Consider the following 23,073-nt stretch of genomic DNA (forward strand, 5'->3'; position numbering starts at 1 on the left):
CAGCTACTGAAACATGAACGCCTAGAGCCCGAGCTCCGCAACAAGAGAAGCCCGCGCACTGCAATGAAGAGTAGCCCCCGCTCAATGCAACTAAAGAAAGCCCGCGCACAGCAACCAAGACCCAACGTAGCTGAAAATAAATAAATTTATATAAACACACTCAAAATGATAGTAAGACCAAATAAAAGGAGAACAAAGAGACAAGACAACCAAATCCAAGACATGATTTAAGATTAGAGGCTAGGGCTTCCCTGGTGGCACAGTGGTTGACAGTCGGCCTGCCGATGCAGGGGACGCGGGTTTGTGCCCCGGTCCGGGAAGATCCCACATGCCGCGGAGTGTCTGGGCCCGTGAGCCATGGCCGCTGAGCCTGAGCGTCCGGAGCCTGTGCTCCGAAACGGGAGAGGCCACAACTGTGAGAGGCCCGCGTACCGCCAAAAAAAAAAAAAAAAAAAAAAAAGATTAGAGGCTAGATCAGGAGGAAACAGCTAAAAAGGATTTGAGTGGGTAGAGGGGGAAACGATGGAAAAGATTTTTTAAATGGACAGTACCTTCTGAATCATTAACTATCCTCAGTGTGATCACTGTACTGCAGTTAAGGAGAGGCACGCTGAAGAATTTATAGGTAAAATGTCACATGATCCAGCAAAAAAATATATATATATATTGATGGACAATGTTTTATTCCTTCAACTTTTCTGTAGGTTTGATTTTTTCAAATAAAATTTACAGAACAATTAATCAAATTAAAATAAACATATTAGCTATATATCCTGATTTCCATAGCAATTCATTATCAACACTATTCAAGGCTGGCCTGATGATTTCAGAAAGTACAGTTTCCCTTATATACCCAGATGTCACTATAATAATTTCTACACTTCAGACCTAACTGACTAAATAAAGTTAGGCCATGAAATGCATTAATTCAATCATTCATTAAACCAACATTTATTGACTTGTAGGCACAAGACATTACATTAAGACTGCAGAACACAAAGTTGAATGCTGCTCTAAGCTTAAGAGATTTACAATCTAGTTTACCGAATAATAAAAGCAACTAAAAATCTAAACACATCAATATTCTATAAAGGATTTTATTTTATATTAACAACCATAACAAAAACAATCATGATGATGATAGCTATCGTTTATTGAACATCCACTCTGGTTTAAAGGTAATGAAAATAGGGCTTCTCTGGTGGCTCAGTGGTTAAGAACCCGCCTGCCAATGCAGGGGACACGGGTTCGAGCCCTGGTCTCAAAAGCTCCCACGTGCCACAGAGCAACTAAGCCCATGCGCCACAACTACTGAGCCTGCACTCTAGAGCCCGTGAGCCACAACTACTGAGCCCACATGCCACAACTACTGAAGTCCACATGCCTAGAGACCATGCTCTGCAACAAGAAAAGCCACCTCAATGAGAAGCCTGTGCACCACAAGGAAGAGTAGCCCCGCTCGCCTCAACTAGAGAAAGCCCGCACGCAGCAACGAAGACCCAACACAGCCATAAACTAATTAATTTATTAATAATAATAAAGAAAAAAGTAATCCAAAAAAAAATGAAAATAGCTCTCAGATAGTTCAATTAAATTGCCCTCAGTCAGGCACTTTCCTTTGGGCACTGCTGATACCACAAAAATACACATGGTTTAAATTTTAAAACTAAAAGTAATCAAAAGCCCTAAATACCTATGATATCAAAATTAAATACTTGGGGACTTCCATAGTGGTCCAGTGGTTAAGACTCCGTACTTCCAATGCAAGGGGCACGGGTTAGATCCCTGGTCAGGAAACTAAGATCCCACATGCCAAGTGGCAAAAGAAAAAATTAAATACTCAGAAAATTTCAGATTTGTGTTTTCTATTTTCAGAGAAGTTATGTCTAAAATAATATTAAACTTACTTCAAGAAGTGGAATACACAGTTATTAGATTTTTCCCCTTTCTAAAGTAGAATAATACACAAGATATTAAGTAAAAACTTTTTTTCTAAGAAAAAGATACTTTCAGATATCTAAGATAAATTTTGTGATAATTTAGTGAGAACTTTCTTTTGTGATTCTTATCTGGAAGAAATCATGCTTAAGGTACAGAACTTGCAAACGTCACTATAACTTATATCCTGTTTCAAATATGTTCATACTAGTCCTTTGCAGCTGAGTTCTATAATTGAAACTAACCATCAGCTGTGAGATTATTTTTCATAGTGATGATGTTCTACTCTTTATTATAGGATTATTGATTCTATAAAATATATACATGTAAATAAAACAGGAAAGAGAGAAATTTAATATATTCAAGGTTTAAAGACTCCTTTCTGATAATTCTTATTAGAAAAAGCAGAAGTGACATTTTTAAAAGGAAAGAAAAGGCTTTTTGTAATACAGGTTTATATTTCTCAAATAAGGCAAGCGAATATATTGCTAAGAAAATACACATTTTCTTAAAGGCTCACTTAATATTTTTAGTAGGATAAATTATACCTTTAGATGTAATAACACCACTAATTGAGAAATTACTATATGTCAAGCTGTCCTAGGCAATGTAACATGTATTAAATAATTCACTTAAGTCTATAACAATCTTATGATCCTATGAGTGTGTATTTCTGTATACTATATTTAAAATTAAGCACACAATATAATGCTTAAAATAAATAATTTAGTTACTTAAAAATAACTAAGTTGCTAAAATAAGTTTACTGTTTAACATCTGGTTCCCTAGAACCATGAAAAGAACCTATGCTTTAATCAAATTCATATATCATTAATTTTAAACATAGATAATAAAACTGTAACATCTCTTCCCTTAAAATTTTTCATGTGCAGAAAGTCCTGTTTTTAGCTCAAAAAATACTAAAACAGTTAGTATTTAAAACTATGAAGCATCAGAACAGGTTAAAGAATGACATTGTAACCTTCATTCTCTTGAATAGGCCACTGTGGTGGATAAATCTTGCCATCACGTCTTTTTTTTACCAAAGGTTTTTAAATGGTGTTTGATTGATTGATTGATTGATTGATTGATTTAGGCTACGTTGGGTCTTCGTTGCTGTGCGTGGGCTTTCTCTAGTTGCAGCAAGCGGGGGCTACTCTTCGTTGCGGTGCATGGGCTTCTTACTGTGGTGGCTTCTCTTGTTGCAGAGCATGGGCTCTAGGCGCCCAGGCTTCAGTAGTTGTGGCACATTGGCTCAGTAGTTGTGACTCATGGGCTCTAGAGCGCAGGCTCAGTAGTTGTGGCACATGGGCTTAGCTGTGCCGCAGCATGTGGCATCTTCCCGACCCAGGGCTCGAACCCGTGTCCCCTGCATTGGCAGGTGGATTCTTAACCACTGCGCCACCAGGGAAGTTCCCTTGCCATCACATCTTTAAAAACATTATTTTTATGACACATTTTGAATATTGAAAGGCATTCCATTATAAAATTAATTATAACTTGAAAATGACTTAAGATACTAGTGAGGTTTTAACAAAAATTTAACAGTTCTTATTTGGCTTTTTTTACCTATCTATTGATTTTTTTTTTTTTTTTTTTTTTTTTGCGGTGTGCTGGCCTTTCCCACTGCGGCACACAGGCTCCGGACGCGCAGGCTCAGCGATCATGGCTCACGGGCCCAGCGGCTCCGCAGCATGTGGGATCTTCCCGGACACGGGGCACGAACCCGTGTCCCCTGCATCCGCAGGCGGACTCTCAACCACTGCGCCACCAGGGAAGCCCCAGAGAAGCCCCTGTCTATTGAGATGATATTCTAGCCAATAGATGGAGAGCTATACAACAAGCAAGGCAGACCTCAGAAAACAGTATGAATCTAGCACTATCAAAGCACAAACACATTATCAGATGAGCATAAGGATTCAAGACACAAAGCATATGTTCTTTTCTAAGCTAGGAAAAACTCAACAGACTTTTTTTGTAGCCTGAATGAAATTTTCTTCAAGCCTATTCACCCCACTTGGCTTCTATTCACTGATTCTCTGTTTGGGATCATTCCTAGAAATTACAAAATGGACATGAATTTTGAATCACTGGAAATGTTCGTGTTGCGATGATAAATGAATGATTTGACTGTATGTGAGCTGACTTAGTGAGAACTCAGCCCCGAGTCTGAGTTCTCAGCCTGAACTCAGTCTCATCGTCCCTGGTCAAAATGCTATGTTACAATTTCTGGGTATGCAAAACAGAAGCCCCATGTGTGCCTTTGAGCGTGTGAATAAACACTGATGGATAAGCACTAGTCTCTGATAGTTTTTGCCAGCTTATGACATGAGGAAAATAAGGACCATGTGTTGAATCATAAGGATAAATTATTAAATTTTATATGACCACCCTATATTCTGAGATTATCTTCTTCCAATTTATATGTTTGTGGGGGGTTTTTTGTTGTTGTTATTGTTTTGTTTATAAAGCTGGTATCCCTTTGTGTATGCTCTCACCACTCTGAATCTCCCCTGCCTCGCCCCCCACCCCCAACTGCCCCCATGGTCTGTTATATTCAGAAGTCTGGGATTCTTTGCCTGGGACTATGTAAGACTATCAAGGGACTTCCCTGGCGGTCCAGTGGTTAAGACTCCATGCTTCCACTGCAGGGGGTGCAGTTTTGATCCCTGGTCAGGCAATTAAGATCCGCATGCCGCATAGTGCAGCCAAAAAAAAGACTATCAAATGGCTTTTTTCCCCCCTGAACAACCATCAAGCTCAGTATAGAATGTCACTAAAATTTGTAACGTGTTGCTGCTATAAGTCATGGAATGTTACTTTATAACTAGAGTTAAGAAAAGTTTATCATTTTACCAATGATTTCTTTAACTAACTGAAACAAAGTTGTAGATAAGTGTGCACAGAAAAAAAATCTTTAGTAACCCTGTTACTTTCATTTCTTGTAGCTTAATGAGTTTTTAAGATAAACAGGGTAACTCAATTGTATCTAATTTGGTAGTTTTAAACCCTCACTAGTGTATGTAACAATTTACAAAAGAAGGGAATAGTTCTCAAAGATACCAAGTAAATTTCCCTAGGGGGTGTTTTCCCCTGTCTTGGCAAATTTTTTTTGTTTCTTTGTTTCCTTCAAAGTATATGCCACAATTTGTAATTTATTAATTTGTCTTTAATTTTTTTTGGCCTTTCCTCAGCAACATTTAATCTCCTTGAGGGCTGAAATCACTTTGGTCTTACACACCATTGTAGCCCAGCATTTAGTATGGGCTAAAAAAGTATTTATCGAATGTTAATAATACTGTTGTTCAAGAAACAACACATATTGAGCATTAACTGTGTGCCAGGCCATGAAGGTACTAAATATTCTGAATATCACTGTCATGTAAATCAAGACCACATATGAATGTGATTCATTTATGATTTGATTCTCCTTTTAAAACGTTTCTAAAAGACTTACCACTATAGCTACACGCCAGTGTCTTGTCCTTCTCTCCTAGTGAAATATGTCTTATTTACCCCCATCCCACCCCCTGTCCCCCGCAACAACCACTCATTCTACTTTTATCAGCATCATCAAGGAAGGAAGGAAACAGTGATGAACAGAGCTGGTGGCATAGAAGCTAGCAGGAAGATCACTTAGTTTTCTTTTTTTTTTTTCATTTCTAAATCATTTGTAGACAGTGTCCTGGTTTAATATACACTGACATTTCTTTATATTTGTTCACCCAGTTCTTCCAAATAATACTTTGATGATATTTTATAATCAAATAGCTAGAAAATGTTCCTTACCAGATAAGAAATTACAGAATGTACAAATGCAGTTCATTCTCAGGGATACCCACACTTTTTATTTTGACATGATTTTAGATTTTCAGGTAAGTTGCAAAAATAGTATAGAGTTCTTATATAAACTTCACCCAACCCTGTCCAGTGTTACTTTCTTACATAACCATGATTCTGGTACCATTTTTGACCCTACCATATTGCCCCTGTGGTCAGTAATGATGCTGAATGTATGTTTGGTTTGCCCTTCAGGTCCCCACTCCATCTTCTACACCCTCTTACATGACACAGGAGGCGGAACAAGATATATTTCATCATCAGTAGGCTCCCTTTTTCCTTTTGGCTTCTGATTGGGATCAACCAATGAAAGCAGCAGGAAACTGGATGGCAGAGTATTTATTTCCATACCCACCTCCCCATGACTTTCACTTCAAGAAAGATCCCATTATCAAGGGCCACACAAAAGCCCCTGTCCCTTCAGGCCTAGGAACGGCAATATCTCTCTGCTGTCATTAGTCCCAGGATGCTTTGTCATCCCTAGATTTTTCTGAACCCTGCCCACATCTTTTAAACAATCCCTTTATTAAATTCTCCCCAATACTCCCAACTGACTGTGTAATCTGATTTTCTCTAGGGACAGGGAGTGACAACCTAACTAAAGTGATATTACCTTAAAATTGACTTTCTCCCACCCCAAAACACAAAATAGTGATTATTTACATAAATGTTTCTACCAAGAGGAGCTCCAAACCATGCCACTCACAAGTACAAGTTCATGAATCAAGGCCTGAAATCATCTCATACCTTCACCTTACTCAACAGTCAAGCAAACAATTATAGCACAGCTAACATGCTGCCATCTATGAAGACAGATCAACTCCAGTGATCAACAAGAGCGCCTGAGCAGGAACCTGGTCCTTCAGCCCCAGTGGGGGCAGGAGTTTGTGCTGAGCACCCCCACCCTCACCCCCATGATTTGGTGCCCATTCTGGCCATTAGAGTGCTTTGGACAGAAACCGTCATTTCAGCTCGAGGAAAACGCTCTCTGTAGTCTGGGATTTCAGATCACTATGTATAGTTTTAAACTTCGAATTGTAATAGAATGCATACAGGTTTTTGATATAGATAATAGATTGTTTGATATAGATAATAGATAATAGATTGTTTAAAGATGAGAGGTGTGAGACACACCAGGCAATTTCAGCCCCACAACTGGATTCAGTATTTAGTTAGCAGGTTCAGAGTAGGATGAGACAAGCTCTAATTCTATTCCCAATTTCCTTAGTCAGACTCTTCATTTATCCAACTACCTTCCAATAGATGAAGATGAAAATGAGTCAGGATACCTATATGTAGCAGCCACCCTGACAAAGAGCAAGGGACGCAGGAGATGTGAAGACTTAAGAGGCCAGAGTCAAAAGAAGAAGAGTAGAAGTCTGGCACAATGCCAAAACCAAAGAAAGAATTATGAAAGGAAGCCAAGGTGTAACCTGTAGATTCCCGTGACTGATCCCCTGGGTAGCAGCCAGCTGGAATGTTAAGTTCTCACCCATAAAATCCTAAATGGAAAGCTTTACTTTTCCTCCACCCTCCCTCCCAAAAGTTGGATTTAGTTTTCTTAACATCTCCTTCGGGCTATATAATATTCTACACTTGCTCTAACTATATTTTACACATATCAAGCTAAAATCTGAAAGTATTTTAGCATTTCTCCTGTGGAGCAGAGAAACAAAGCTTTCTTTGAAAAGGAACAAAAAAAAATTATGCCCAACAGAAAATTAAAGAAAACATTTAAAAATGCCAACATCAGAAAAAAAAATAATTTTTTTCCTTTTAGAGCATTTTTCTACTGTTGTACAACAACTGATAACTATAGAGGAAGTGAGCAACAGTTTGGTTCTGCTTGCTGTGGCACATGAATTTCAGCCATCCAACAGGCACTTATTTCTTTTTAAAAGTCAGGGTCCATTGCCATGATTCAAAAAAGCAATACACAGTATATTTACTTCTGAAATTTATTTCAGGTGACAGGACACCCACAGACTAACAAAATAAACATAGAATTAAATAGTATTCCCAAAGTCCAATTCTACCTTGTAGGAAAGGCAGGTGATGATTTAGCTACCAAGATTAGTCCATGTTAGTTTGTCCATGCAGTCTCCATCCCTTTCTTCCATGCTGCTTTCCCACCCCACGCCACCCCCCACACACACACACAAATTTGAGAGCCATTTATAACAGCAGGACTGAAACTATTTCTCACTTGAAGATTTTAAGACAAAACACCTGAGATGGATACACCCAACACAGGAAGTGTAAAAAGAGATTGAGAAATATACTTAGGGATTTTAATGATATTCTTCTATAATTGGGGGAGGGGCAAGGATTAAAAGGGGGCAGGTGGATCAATATGCAGGAGAAAAACAGAGAAGGGTTTAATTTACCTTGAAAATAACCAGTATTCTATTTGTCCAGGCCCAGTGAGAATTTGTGCCAAGCAATCTCATTCATTTCACAGTGCCTGGCACATTGATGACTGTGTGGTAAATATTAAATAAATACTTGTTGGTTGATGAAAAATATACATGGCAATGCTGTGTACACACAGGAAACAGAAACTTGAAGTGGTCAGACAAATTAGAAAGCAATGCAAGGTTTGGTTCTGCATGTCAATAGCATTTTCAAGGTACACAACTGGGGAAACAAATGAGATTTTAAAATGTGCTATAGCCATAGTTCAAACATGTTGTTCCTCTATGAGTGCCAAAACTTTATTTGCAGAAGAAAAGCTAAGATTAAGGTAAGATATTTTCAATTATATATACACAATATAATTTTAAAGACCAGTCGTTTTATTGTTTAATATGTCTTCTTGAATTAAAAAGCTTGACTGCTCAGGATAGTTACATTCATAATAGCAATATACCACTTGAAACCTTTAACACATAAGCACCTATTTGCTAAAGCTAGTCTTGAACTTTTAGTAATGTCATATGCTTTTAAATTAACCATTTTAAATACTATACAAAGCTCATAACACAGACTGCTAGCTTATCACTGAATTAGGTAACTACTAAATACTCATTAGGCAAACTACTGAAAATAAAGAAAGCATACACAATCCTACAGCTCCATGAATGCCCAAATTAAAGATGATATAATGAGAATTTGGGATTAAGCAATTGTAATTTGGCTGTAAAACCTCAATGGCTTACACATTTTAAGCTGAACTAGAACCTCTAAGCACCTTTTCCTTTGGAAAAATCACACATTTTAAAATAGTCTCTAATGGAAGGTCCATTAAAATCACAATGGATCATAGCTGTCAACTTTAAATAGTGTCTTTCTCCTTAAGAGCTGAAGTTTACACACTGGTGCAACACCACAAATGCAGATGCTACAAATGGAGCTACAGAAAAAAGCCACAAATTTTATTCACAACACTTGCATATAAAGTTTTCTGTCTGCAGACTCGTGTGGAGTTGAAAATAAAGGATGCTAATATGCATATTATGCAACGTATCAAAAAAAAAGAGAGAGAGAGAGAGAAAGAGAGAGAAAACACTTTAGTTGAGTGAAAATTCATTTATCTACTGAAAATCTGGGAGAATTTACATCTACTGTACTCCAAATTTACCCCTAAGTGACAGAAAAATACTATATGAAATGGAAAAATATTAAATATGAGTTAATCAATAGCTGATTACCTTTAAAACTTTGGGCTTCTTTTCCCTCTGGGGCCTCTTGTTTTCCTTTATAACCTAAAAAAAATCAAATTGCAAAATGAGCCTCCATATAAGAGAAAAAAAATTAGCTCCCACCTCCCCCCCCAAAAAATTTTTGGCTATTCTCTATAAAACTACTTATACCATCTAAAATCATCAACATGTTTGCTAGACAGAACCTAAAGAGCTTATGTAAAATGTACACTTCAAAAGTCACTGAAAAAAAGCCTTGCATAAAGATGAAGTAGGGAAATACCCTTTTTTCCCCTTAAAGTCTGTCTTAATTAGCCTCTGCATTCTTCACAGCGAAGCCCACGAGGTAGCCATCTTGCTTGCTTCTGCAGAGGAAGCCTCTACAGTTGAACAGTTCTGCAAACTGCTTTTTGGTATTATTATCATGGTGTTTAAAGGCAGCCCTGGCCTGCCAGCACTGTAGACGTGCTGGGCATGCCTTTTGCAAAAACAGCCCCACAAAGAGTGCAGCCAATGGCAATGCAGAGCTTAGCAACTCCAAAGTGATCTTCTCTGCCTAGCCTTCCTAGACAAAGGATCTCCTGTGCGGCTCCGCTCTCACCACAGGACACAGGCAGCCACAAGCTGCGACATGGAGTTCGCTGCAGAGGATCTGGTCGCGCCGAAATCACAGGAGGCTTCAGCAAAAACAATGCACACAAATCCCCCAGGTCTCCACCATCGGATCGATGGCGGATTCTCCCTGATTAGTAACCTCTTGGCGGCTCCGAGGGCAGGTCTGCGCGGGGGGAGGGGTGCGCGGTCCTATCTTTAACGTACAGGAGATATAACTGAGCTGATGGGGGCATTTGGGCTTGCTGAAACTCTGGAAGGTATTGTGCATTTTTACTTTATAAGGCAAGGCTAAATATTGGCGATATTTAAGGCAGGGAGGTTATGTGAGGACAGTGTAGGCTCAGCTGTTGGGCTGCGTGTCTCATTCCTCGGGAACCACACCTCTCTGCAGCAGGCGCTTTGCCCAGAAACACAGCAATTTGATTTCTGTCAATAAATGTCCAATGATAAAGGCGGATTAAAAAATAATAATAAAGCCACTTAAAAGGGAAAGGACAGGATGAGGGCAAGGAGAGGTGGAGGAGTTTTCAAAATGCACTTGCCACTCTGAGTGGCTGGAGGTTTCAAAAAGATTTCTCTCTCTTGCTCTGGACATTTCTGATGACCTTCATTTCCCAAAGAAATCCATCCCTTCCAGAAGGCGGATTCATAACTTTGGGACAGAAGAAGCACCTCTGGCTCCTCTGCCTCCCAGGATCATCAACTGTCACTGAGCATCTCTCCGCAGAGCTGCCAAGCAAGTCCCCACGTGGAGCCTGTCTGTGCACGGGCTGATGGACAGACACAGCCACTTACTTCCCAGGGATTGGGAGCCGAGCCAGAGGTGGAACAAGCAACCAGCCACACTCAACACACCTGAACTGCCCCCATGCCCAGTGGGTGGTAAGCACTGGGAGAGCTGGGCACCACAGTTAGAACTTGCCAGACCCTGGGAATGACAGAGCCAGAGGAGTTCAGCCCCTCCCTTCAGCTTCCTGGACATGGAACAGGGGCAGTAGACGAAGAACCAGGACAGCTGTTTGAGCTGGCAGGTCTCAAGGTCACTGCCAAAATGCAGTGCAGAGGCCAGTCACAGTCCCATCACAGCCACCTTGACAGCTGCACAGATCTTGGGAAGACAGCCTCAGCTCCATCTTCACAGGGCCAAAGTTTCAGCAGCACATTTGGGGGATTGGCAGGAGGGCCTCACTGGCTGCTCAGCCAAAGATTGGTTTTCCACTTGCAGTTGGATTCAGAACAGATTCCCACAACCAGAAATCGGGAACAGAGAGAGGGCCGGAAAGCCTGTATTTCATCACCCTTGATTCCTAGCCTTTCAGTCTGCCACAAAAGCACGCTTTTCTTGTTGGAATGGGAAGTCCAACATGCATTGTTTCCCCACTTTAAACTACCTCTCCCTCACCCACCCACTTTCAAAATTTTTAACAAATGTAAGCAGCAAGCAAAACCAGTGGATTTTGACCTAACCACGTCCACCACGGCAACTTTAAGCACACCGAGCCCACGCTAAGAAGCTCTCTGTGGGGAATGAAGCAACCGTGAAATGAATGGGTAGGAAAACAGGACCAAATACAAGATTTGAAAATGAGTGCTAAACCTTTTAACCCTACATTTCTTTCTCTTTGGAGATTTGTGTGTGTGTGGTAAAACATACATAACATAAAATTTTCCATTTTAACCATTTTAAAGTGTACAATTTAGTAGCATTAAGTATATCCACAATATTGTGCAAGTATCACCACTTCACATTTCCAGAACTTTTTCATCATTCCAAACAGAAACTCTGTACTCATTAAACAGTAACTTCCCGCTCCCGTGCGAACTTCTGTTCTACTTTCCGAGTCTATAAATTTGCCTGCTCTCGGTACCTCATATAAGTAGTATCACACAATGTTTGTTCTTTTACGTCTGGCTTATTTCACTTAGCATAATGTTTTCAAGTTTCATCCATGTTGTAAGATGTATTAAGAATTTCATTCTTTTTTAAGGCTGAATAACAACATTTTGTTACCCATTCTTCTGTTGATACACTTTTGGGTCATTTCTCCCTTTTGACTATTGTGAATAATACTGCTATGAACATGGGTATACAGGTATCTATTTGAGTCCCTGCATTCAATTCATTTGAGTATATACCTGGGAGTAGAATTGCTGGGTCATATGACAACTGTTTAATTTTTTGAGGAACCACCAAACCATTTTCTGCAGCCAAACTATTTTTTACCATTTTACATTCCCATCAGCAATGCACACAAGGGTAGCCCTATATTTCTTAAAGTGTCTTCCATTTCAATTACAGGTTATGCCTCTCCCCTTGAATAGCCGAATAACATTTTTAAAAAGCATCAACATTTTCCCAGGTTGATTGCTCACAATTTAGTAAAATGGCCATGATATATTAAGATATAATTATAGGGGACTTCCCTGGCCGTTAAGCGGTTAAGACTCCGTGCTTCCAGTGCAGAGGATGCGGGTTCGATCCCTGGTTGGGGAACTATGATCCCATGTGCCGTGTGGCGAAAAAATAAAAAAGATATAATTATATATTTTAAATCATTTTATTACCTGTGTGATCCATATGTTTCCCTCAATAAAATAAAATCAGGATCAGAGTCTTAGGTCTACTGAATATCCACACTGGTGAGAGGTCCATTTTTTAAAGCCCCATGGACAGGCGTTTTCACTGTATGGGATACTCATGAAACCACACAACATCGCACTTGGCAACCTAAGCAAACATCGAAGGTCTATGTTTAGTGTTCTGTAAAATGAGTTAATAATAAAGCCAAAGCTCATCCCAGCTAAATGGGGGTTAATGGAAGTGACCAGAACTAACATTAACTCCAAATATCCAACTGATACTACACCATGAAGATCTATACTTGTTTGAACACAGAGTAGATTGGTAACATCAATTAGTTGTGACCATCTGTTCTAAATCCTATACCTAGCGATTTGTCCATCTCAGCTCAAGGCTTAGGTGAAATGAACTTTGATGGAGAAAATAATCAGAAATTACTAGCAGAGAAAGTGGAGGTCGAGAGCCATTCCCATTATCCTATTTTTTTTTTGCAGTATGCGGGCCTCTCACTGATGTGGCCTCTCCCTTTGCGGAGCACAGGCTCCGGACGCGCAGGCCTAGCGGCCATGGCTCACGGGCCTATCCGCTCCGCGGCATGTGGGATCTTCCCAGACCGGGGCACGAACACATGTCCCCTGCATCGGCAGGCAGACTCTCAACCACTGCGCCACCAGGGAAGCCCTCCATTATCTTATTATTTAGGGCAAAATGCATACAACTAGATCCAGTTGAATGAATGACAAGTTGAGAAACTAAGACACATTGCGTTGTAGTCCAACCTATTCAGAACTTATTTTTGTCATTTAAATCTATTTGTTTTTCCCTACAAGGAACCATTATTAAGTTGCATGAGTTACTTAATTTTGTAATAACTCAAGTGTATTAGGTTTTTTCAAATATTACAAAATGAGATCTATCTCTTTTCTCTTAAAAGTCACATGATTACAGAGCTAAAAAAAGAACATCAGAGAAAATTTAGGTCATAGATAAACTGAGGCCCAAAGAGGTAAAATTACTTAACTCAGGTTACACAGCAAGTTAAAACCTGAACTTGAGCCTGAATCTAACCATTTACATTGCTCTCTCTATAATTCCTCTTCATTACTCAACAATAGGATTGGCAAATATCCCAAAATAACCTTAAAAGAACCATCTTCACACGCAAAAAAAGGGACTTCCTTGGCGGTCCAGTGGTTAAGACTCCACGCTTCTACTGCAGGGGGCACGGGTTCAGTCCCTGGTCAGGAACTAGGATCCCACATGCTGTGTGATGCAGCCAAAAACAAAACAAAAACAAAAAACACTTCAGAACCACACCCTTAGTTATAAAAATATTGAATCACTATGTTGTACACTTGAAACTAATATAATCCTGTAAATCAACAATACTTCCAAAAAAAACCCCTCACATGCATCGTTTTTAGGCTACAACAGCAGCTCAAGAAGATTAGTATTTTTTTCCTAATATTTGTTTATTTATTTATTTGGCTGCACCGGGTCCTACTTGCGGCACGTGGGCGTTGCGGCATGCGGGATCTTTAGTTGCGGCATGTGGGATCTAGTTCCCTGACCAGGGATGGAACCCGGGCCTGGAGCGAGGAATCTTAGCCACTGGACCACCAGGGAAGTCCAAAGATTAGTTTTCTTTTTTTTTTTTTTTTTTTTGCGGTACACGGGCCTCTCACTGCCGTGGCCTCTCCCGTTGTGGAGCACAGGCTCCGGACGCGCAGGCCCAGCAGCCATGGCTCACCGGCCCAGCCGCTCCGCGGCACGTGGCATCTTCCCGGACTGGGGCACAAACCCGCGTCTCCTGCATCGGCAGGCAGACTCTCAACCACTGCGCCACCAGGGAAGCCCCAGTATTTTTTAAATTAATTAATTAATATATATTTTTGGCTGTGTTGGGTCTTTGTTGCTTCGTGTGGGCTTTCTCTAGTTGCAGCGAGCGGGGGCTACTCTTTGTTGCGGTGTGCAGGCTTCTCATTGCGGTGGCTTCTCTTGTTGCAGAGCACAGGCTCTAGGCACACAGGCTTCAGTAGTTGTGGCTCGCGGGCTCTAGAGCGCCGGCTCAGTAGTTGTGGCACACGGGTTTAGTTGCTCCGTGACATGTGGGATCTTGCTGGACCAGGGCTTGAACCCGTGCCCCCTTAATTGGCAGGCAGATTCCCAACCACTGTGCCACCAGGGAAGCCCTAGGTGTATTTTTTAAAAGATAATATTGTGTGCCCTCAGAGATAAATTTATGAATAATTTCAAAATCCTACTTCTCTTTCTAAACATAAGCAGTTCTGCACCCACAAGAAACTAGACATACAGATACTGCCTAGGAGGAGTCTTCTTCTAAATTAATCTCGAGTTATTTACTATTCCTCAAAATTGATACCTGCGCAGCACAAAATCCTTCCAATATAAGCCACACTCTCGCCTCCCATGAAATCCTTCTATATGTCTCCTCTTATTTACTGTTGGAGACATAGCTTTTGCTGTGATACTTGGTTCAGATATTCCAAGTACCACCTTTTGTAAACTTCCAATCAATAAGAATCACACAAAAAAAGGCGGTTCATACTTTAACAGTTCTAATGGAGATCTTAAAGTGAGTTTAATTTTATGTCGTGTGAGACATAGGAACCCGAAAGGCTAACACTGGAGATCTTCTCAGTTTTTAATCGTGAGTGATTTGAGTCGATCCCCTGGCACAGCCTTTCCCTGGCTTCCCTCCCCCACTTCCTTCCCTGAGGCTTATCTGCAGTAATGCTTTTTCCCTCTAAGGGGCCTGGTCTACCAAGTATCCAACTCCATTCTCTCTAGCAGTCCTGCTTACTGCTGGTAAAAATAACTGCTCTTCAATAGCAAGAACTAAGGAACAAGTAAGCAAGCAGTGATCTTCAGCAGCTGCCAAGTGAGAACAGTTGACAATGAGGTGAACCATAGATAATGCCAGATACTAAACGGGGCTAAAATATCCCCTCTCCCCAATTTCTTTTCAAAAATTCGTAGTACTAACTTGAAACTGACAAGTCTACTACCTCTATTACAGTCTAGATCCATAATTTGCACAGCGAAATCCAATAACAGCATCTATGGCTTTTTGTCAAAAACAAATCACAAAGGATGCTGCAATTTAGAAAATATTTCCCCTTTTGTGAATGATATATTGAATGCTTCTTATTATTCCTAGTCTGTCCTGTGTATTTTATAATTAATGTTATTCTTTTTTTTTTTAAAGGAAGTTCTGTACCTTCGGGCTCCTTTTCTATGTTATTCATCCAAGAGAGCTGACTCTAGAGAGCATTGTACCCTCAGTTTTTTGTGTTTTATTTATTATTTATTTTTTATTTTTGGCTGCATTGGGTCTTCGTTGCTGCACGCAGGCTTTCTCTCATTGCGGCGAGTGGGGGCTACTCTTCGTTGTGGTGCGCGGGCGTCTCATTGTGGTGGCTTCTCTTGCTGCAGAGCATGGGCTCTAGGCGCGCGGGCTTCAGTAGTTGTGGCGCGCGGGCTCAGTAGTTGTGGCTCCCAGGCTCTAGAGCGCAGGCTCAGTCACTGTGGTACACAGGCTTAGTTGCTCCGCGGCATGTGGGATCTTCCCGGACCAGGGCTCAAACCCGTGTCCCCTGCAATGGCAGGCAGATTCTTAACCACTGCGCCACCGGGGAAGTCCAATACCCTCAGTTTTTGATCTAATAGCAAAATCCTAAAACTGTCTTGTTTCACTGAGAAGCTCAAAGCATTTACACACATACAACTTCTTTCAGAGAAAGTTAGACCTAGGTGTCTCCTAAGTTTAGCAAAATTAAGCCAATTTGTTAATTCATGTTTTGACAATGAAATACCCCCATTTAATAACCAAAAACTTAAAACAATAGTGTTGTTTTAAAACAAGTGTTGGGCACTTTCAATATGCAGACGTGGTGCTGGGCTCCCCGCTCCCCACTGGACCGTACCATCTCAGGAGAGACAGAAACAGATAATTATTATGAAGTAGTATAGAAAAGGGATGAGCCCAGAAATCTATGCAAGTCCAGAGAAGGCTTCCCAGAGGAACTGACATTTATTTCCACTGTAAGTAGGAGTTGGTTAAACATAGAGGGACAGAAGAAAAGTATGTGCCCCAGATGGAGGTAACAACATATACAAGGACACTGGGAGCACTGTGGCTATTGACAGTAACACTATGGGGAGAAATGCATATAAATAGATAGCTACAACATGGGCATTAATGCGGGTCATTGAGAATGCATATGAAGAGATGTAATCAGCCTTAATTCTCTACCATTCTGGTTTGAAATGTTTCTGTTCCATCCTTCAACTTTCCATAATTGGTCCTTTCAAAAGACAACGATACCCCTGTTAAGTTGTTCAACACAAACAGCTACCTTTTCAAGAGAACTAAGGAGAGGTGACTGGTTTATCCTAGGTCTGAAACCTTTGTATCTTAGCTAGAAAAAACTCTCATGTAACTAAGTCTCCTAATCAGAGTAAAGCAATATTTTGAGAATAAGTGTATGTAGGTTTTTGTTGAGATGAGATCAGTTACTCAGGAAGGGTTAACCTCTTTAGTTTTTGAACTAATTTACTCGAGTTCCACACAATCTATGGAGAAGCAAGATTTGCCTGCCAAGAAATGTTACTCTTTCAGCTGGGTAACTCTGTTTGTACTGGAGAGATGCTTCTGATGTTTGGAGAAAGGGATGCCCTTCTTTTTTGTTCATTCCAGAAATAGAACAGAGAACACCAGCTATATTCGAGGCACTGCCTAACACCTGTGGAATCTCTGACAATGAATAACTTTTCCATTGAGCTTAACTCAGGTAGAGAGAAAAAAGAAAAAACTTGACATGAAGCCCACAATATTTATAATTATAGAATGCCTAAAATTAATTTTTTCTAAAGTCTGTTTAACTTTCTTGATATCCAAATACTTATTCAGTGGGTACATTAGCTCTTGTTTAAACTAAAATAAATAAACAGTCCTTGATATTCTTACTAGAGACCTTTTTTTTTTTTTTTTTTTTTTGGGCCGCAGAGCATGTGGGATCTTAGTTCCCCAACCAGGGGTTGACCAGGGATGGGACCTGTGCCACCTGCAGCGGAAGCATAGAGTCTTAACCACTGGACCTCCAGGGAAGTCCTAGAGACATTTCTTCTAACTTGAGATTGCCATTTCATTGTCTGAGGGGATCATTTTGAGCTTTTGCAATGTAAAGCCCTTTAGGAATAACTTGTGGGATCAAGAGGAGATATATTTGTCGTAGCAAGAAAACAAAAAAGTTATTTTCCCCACAGTCCACCTTAGAAATCAACAAGTATGGAGCTCAAGGTTATATCCGTGTTAACTGTGCAGATTTAAATGAAAAACTTGCCTATCTTTATCAGGAATGTTTTAGCCTAAACGATTATAATGGCGTTTCCATAGATACTCTTAATGACTAGTTAAGAAAATGCAATTTTCCCCCAAATCTGTTTGATTTACCTGAGTTCCAAACACTTATTCAAAGTGTACATTAGCTCTTGCTGTTTAAAATAAAATAAATGGTTCTTAATGTTTTTACTAGATATTTATGAACTGTGAATTGATATTTTCCTTGCTCATAACAACAGTTCTTTCATACACATCATTTGAGAATAAGTCAAACTGCATTCACTGATGCTGTGATTGTGTCCAACTTTATGAATATATACCATATTCTTATAAGGCTACTTCTGCTAATCATCATCATAAATGAAGCATTAGTGGGTTTGGGGAGGGGGTGGTGGGGATGAAGGACCACTATACCTAACAATTCTCTTAATCGTAACTATGTATGTGATCAAAGAAAATTAATTTAGATTTTTTTAAAAGAAAGTAGTATTTCCTCATGGCTTGTCCACCTTAAGATGTTACATCAAACAATATCAAAATATGATCTTATACAAGATCAGTATGTCCTTGGTGGGATCCAAATCCCAATGATGCTTATTAACTATGGGACCCGGAGTAAGTTAACCCCCCATAGACTCAGTGAGGGACAAAGCTGACTTTAGGGTTAAATGCTGTAATGGCTATGAAAAAAGCTTCTGGTATGGCAGCTGACTTGCAGGTGGTTCCACTACAGCAACGGAGAATGATGGCTGTCACATGAACATGTACAAATAAACAAGGTATTAAGCAATTAAAACTCATTTAAGGGCTTCCCTGGTGGCACAGTGGTTGAGAGTCCACCTGCCGATGCAGGGGACACGGGTTCGGGCCCCGGTCCGGGAAGATCCCACATGCCGCGGAGCGGCTGGGCCCGTGAGCCATGGCTGCTGAGCCTGCGCGTCCGGAGCCTGTGCTCCGCAACAGGAGAGGCCACAACAGTGAGAGGCCCGCGTACCGCAAAAAAATAATAATAATTAAAAAAAAAAGATTCTTTTTTCTTTTAATTTTTATTGAAGTATAGTTGACTTACAATGTTGTGTTAGTTTCTTTCTTTTTTTTTTTTTGGCTGTGCCGTGTGGCATGCAAGATCTTAGTTCACCCACCAGGGATCGACCCTGTGCCCCCTGCATTGGGAGCATGGAGTCTTAACCACTGGACCTCCAGGGAAGTCCCTAGGGAGCTTTTTTTTGGTGTGTTAGTTTCTGGTGTACAGCAAAATGATTCAGTTGCATATATATATGCACATATATATATTCTTTTTCAGATTCTTTCCCATCATGGGTTATTACAAGATACTGAATATAGTTTCCTGTGCTATACAGTGCTATATAGTTTCCTGTGCTATATAGTTTCCTTGTTAAAATGAACCTAGTATAAGATTCTTATACAACATCTCTTTCAAAGTTTCAAAAGTCTAAAAGATAGCAGCAATCGCCTTAGCAGGGCTATCCTTAACCAGTCCACATTTTGGTCCCACTTCTCTCTATCCTCCAGGTTCTTCATATTTGGCTTCTTCCCCTTGCTCAGAAACATGGTGGTTAATTTTATTTATTTATTTATTATTTTGGCCATGCCACACCGCTTGTGGGATTTTAGTTCCCTGACCAGGGATCGAACGCTGGCCCTCGGTAGCTGAAGTGTTGAGTCCCAACTAATGGACCTCCAGGAAATTCCCGGGAACATGGTGCTTTAAATGAGCACTTACCATCGAAGCCAAGGGCTCTAATCCAAGATCAACTGTGTAGTCTTAGACAAGTTACTTGTCCCGTCTAAGCCTCAGTGTCTTACTTTATACATTGGGGGAAGAATGTATGTTTCATAGGATTATTACAAGGATTACATGAGATAATGAGCATGTCAGTGCTTAATACAGTACCAGGCACTTAGTGAGTACTCAGTATATAATAGTTGTTATTAACCCCTTCAGATATCAATGTTTACTACATACCAGTTCCACATCTATGACTAGTATCATTTAATTCAACCAACATTTGTTTGGTGGCTACCAAATGACAGGCACTACACAATGTTTGTGTCCCCCCAAAATTCATTTTTTGAAATCCTAAAGCCCAATATAATATTAGAAGATGGGGCCTTTGGGAGATGCTTAAGTCATGAGGGTAGAACCCTCATGAATGAGATTAGTGCCTTCTAAAAGAAGCTCCAGAGAGTTCCCTAGCCTCTTCCACCATGTGAGGACACAGTGAGAAGGCACAAACCATGAACCAGGAAGTGGGCCTTCACCAGAATTCAACCATGTTGGTGCCTTCTCCAGACCTATCAGCAATAAATTTCTGTTGTTTATAAGCCACCCCGTCTGCAGTATTTTGTTATAGCAGCCCAAACGAACTAAGACAGACTTGAATAGACACTTCTCCAAAAAAAATATACAAATGGTCAATAAGGACATGATAAGATGCTTGATATCATTAATCATTAGAGAAATGCAAATCAAAACCATCCTGGAATACCACTTCACACCGACTAGGAAGGCAATAATCAGAAAATCAGATAATAAGTTTTTTTGGTTTTTTTTTTTTTTTTTGCGGTACGCAGGCCTCTCACTGTTGTGGCCTCTCCTGTTGCGGAGCACAGGGTCCGGACACGCAGGCTCAGTGGCCATGGCTCACAGGCCTAGCCACTCCGCGGCATGTGGGATCTTCCCGGAGCGGAGCGCGAACCTGTGTCCCCTAGCATCGGCAGGCGGACTCTCAACCACTGCGCCACCAGGGAAGCCCCAGATAATAAGTTTTGATGAGGATTGTTGAATCTAAAATGGTACAGCTACTTTGGAAAACAGTCTGGCAATTCCTTAAAGTTAAACAAAGAGTTACCATATGACCCAGCAGTTCCAATCCTAGGGATATACCCGTAATAACTGAAAACACATGTCCACAAAAAAAACCTGTACACAAATGTTCGTAAATGCATTATTCATAGTAGCCAAAAAGTAGAAGCAACTCAGAAGTCCATCAACTGATGAATGTTTATACAAAATGTGGTTTATTCATGCAATGAAATATTATTCAGCCATAAAAGGGAACGAAGTACTGATAAATGCTATGACATGGATGACACTTGAAAACATTATGCTAAAGTAAAAGAAGCCAGATACAAAAGACCAAATATTGTACGGTTCCATTTACATGAAATGCCCAGAATAGGCAAATCCATAAAGACAAAAAGCAAATCAGTGGTTACCAGGAGCTGAGGGAGAGAAGGATGGGGAGTCACTGCTTAATTATACTGGGTTTCTTTTTTGGGGTGATGAACGTGTTCTAGAATTAGATTGTGGTAAAGGTTGCACAACTTTGTAAATATACTAAAGACCGGGACTTCCTTGGCGGTCCAGTGGTTAGGACTCCGTGCTTCCACTGCAGGGGGCGCGGGTTCGATGCCTGTTTGGGGAACTAAGATCCTGCAAGCTCTGCAGGCAAAACAAACAAACAAACAAAATATATATATATATATATATATATATATATAAAACCACTATTGCACTATTGTATACTTTCAAAAGAGTGAATTTTATGATACATGAATTAGATCTCAGTTTTTTTTTTTCTCTCCCCCCCCAGATCTCAGTTTTTTAAAAAGAATAAATTGTTTGATTCTCCTTTATCATAATGGAAAGAGTGCCTCTACTACTTGCTAGCCAGGGGAAATTAATACATTTTTTAATGTGGGTTTCCGTTTCCTGGTCTGCTAAATGAGAGTCCTAATACTTACACTTCATGGGTCACTGTCAGGATCAAATATGGTAACATTAAGCCTTCTAGCACAGTGTCTGGCCCATAGTAGACTCTCAATAAATGTTCATTTTTTCCCTTTTTCCTTTCCTTTGCCAGTTTCCTGCACTGCAAGTCAAAGAAGTTTAAATTTTGTTAAAATCTTATGTACTTAATTATCAATGAAGACAAAGTTCCCTGGTTACTGACTTTTTTAAAAGAAATAAGTTAAACACTACTTTGTTTTGTTTTCCTTGTTTTATTGATTTTTGTTTGTTTTGACATCTCATAGTGTACCAGAAATGTCCCTAGAAAATGGAAGTAGGTGAATAAAGAAGGTAATTTAATTTTATGTTGCCTAGTAGACAAATCTCCCTGCAATTCTGTGTTAATTCCTAAACAAGTTACTTACTCCTGCAAGTGTGGAGGAAACTAACACACACACACACACACACACACACTTTTCTCTCTAAATCTAAACTGGATCAGCTCCCTCCAAAAAAGTCCATGGCTTGGATCAACTGTGGGCTTCCACTGTCTTGTCCTCCCACTTCCTCCTGTCTTGATCCTACTTTTGCCCTTTAACAGAAAACTCACCACAAAATGGTGTTCCATATGAAATATGATACAAAAATGAGCTATGTAGTGTAAATATCTAGAATATGGCAGAAACACCAAAACCCTCTCATTATACAAGGACAAGAAAATAACTGTGGCATCGTCTCGCCGGAAACCACAGCTATAATTCTGCATCACATGGGAACAGTGAAACCAATTCATTCATAACCCTAATGCTCTTGCAGGAAAAATGCATTTGCAGATCCTGTGAAATGGTGTGTACTGGCTAATTCTGAGGACTTTAGTTACTTTCCTCTAAGTAACGTGAGTCAGGTAGCAAGAGGGAAATGGGTGAAAGTAATGAAATGAATAGGCAAATCTCTTCAAGGATAAAACAATAACCACCACATTAAGCACCTACTATGTAGCAAGGACTCTACCAGACCCTTTGTAGACATCACTTCTGCTCCTCAGGCATCCCTGCTTCAGGGGTCTATCACAATGTTACAAATAGATCCATTCTCACACTGATGACCACATGGGGGGAATAAAGGATCTTAATATAGCTTAACCAGAGTAACAGTTGTCAATTTCACTCCTTCAAAGTCTTAAAAGATTGGTGTGACCCCCTTACTTGTTTTTACTTTGGGGAGTAGGAGACATGATTTATATTTCTGTGAAATCTAATGAAAGCTAAAGACCATCTCTCCAGAAAAATGCATATAAAACAATATGTTAAAAAACAAAAAACATGGGGCTTCCCTGGTG

At 40.1% G+C, this 23,073-nt stretch overlaps 1 protein-coding gene across 4 annotated transcripts in view; it reads right to left on the minus strand.

Moving 5' to 3' along the window:
- Positions 1-23,073, minus strand: part of TET1 (tet methylcytosine dioxygenase 1) — a 139,638-nt gene that overhangs the window by 92,769 nt on the left and 23,796 nt on the right. For 2 of the 4 annotated variants that reach the window (XM_067710750.1, XM_067710749.1), the window contains exon 3: positions 9,429-9,482. In XM_067710750.1, coding sequence (XP_067566851.1) covers positions 9,429-9,482 — 54 coding nt within the window. The other 2 variants (XM_067710753.1, XM_067710751.1) reach the window with 2 other exon arrangements.

Source organism: Pseudorca crassidens, chromosome 16, assembly GCF_039906515.1.
Source record: "Pseudorca crassidens isolate mPseCra1 chromosome 16, mPseCra1.hap1, whole genome shotgun sequence".
Taxonomy (NCBI): Eukaryota; Metazoa; Chordata; class Mammalia; order Artiodactyla; family Delphinidae; genus Pseudorca; species Pseudorca crassidens.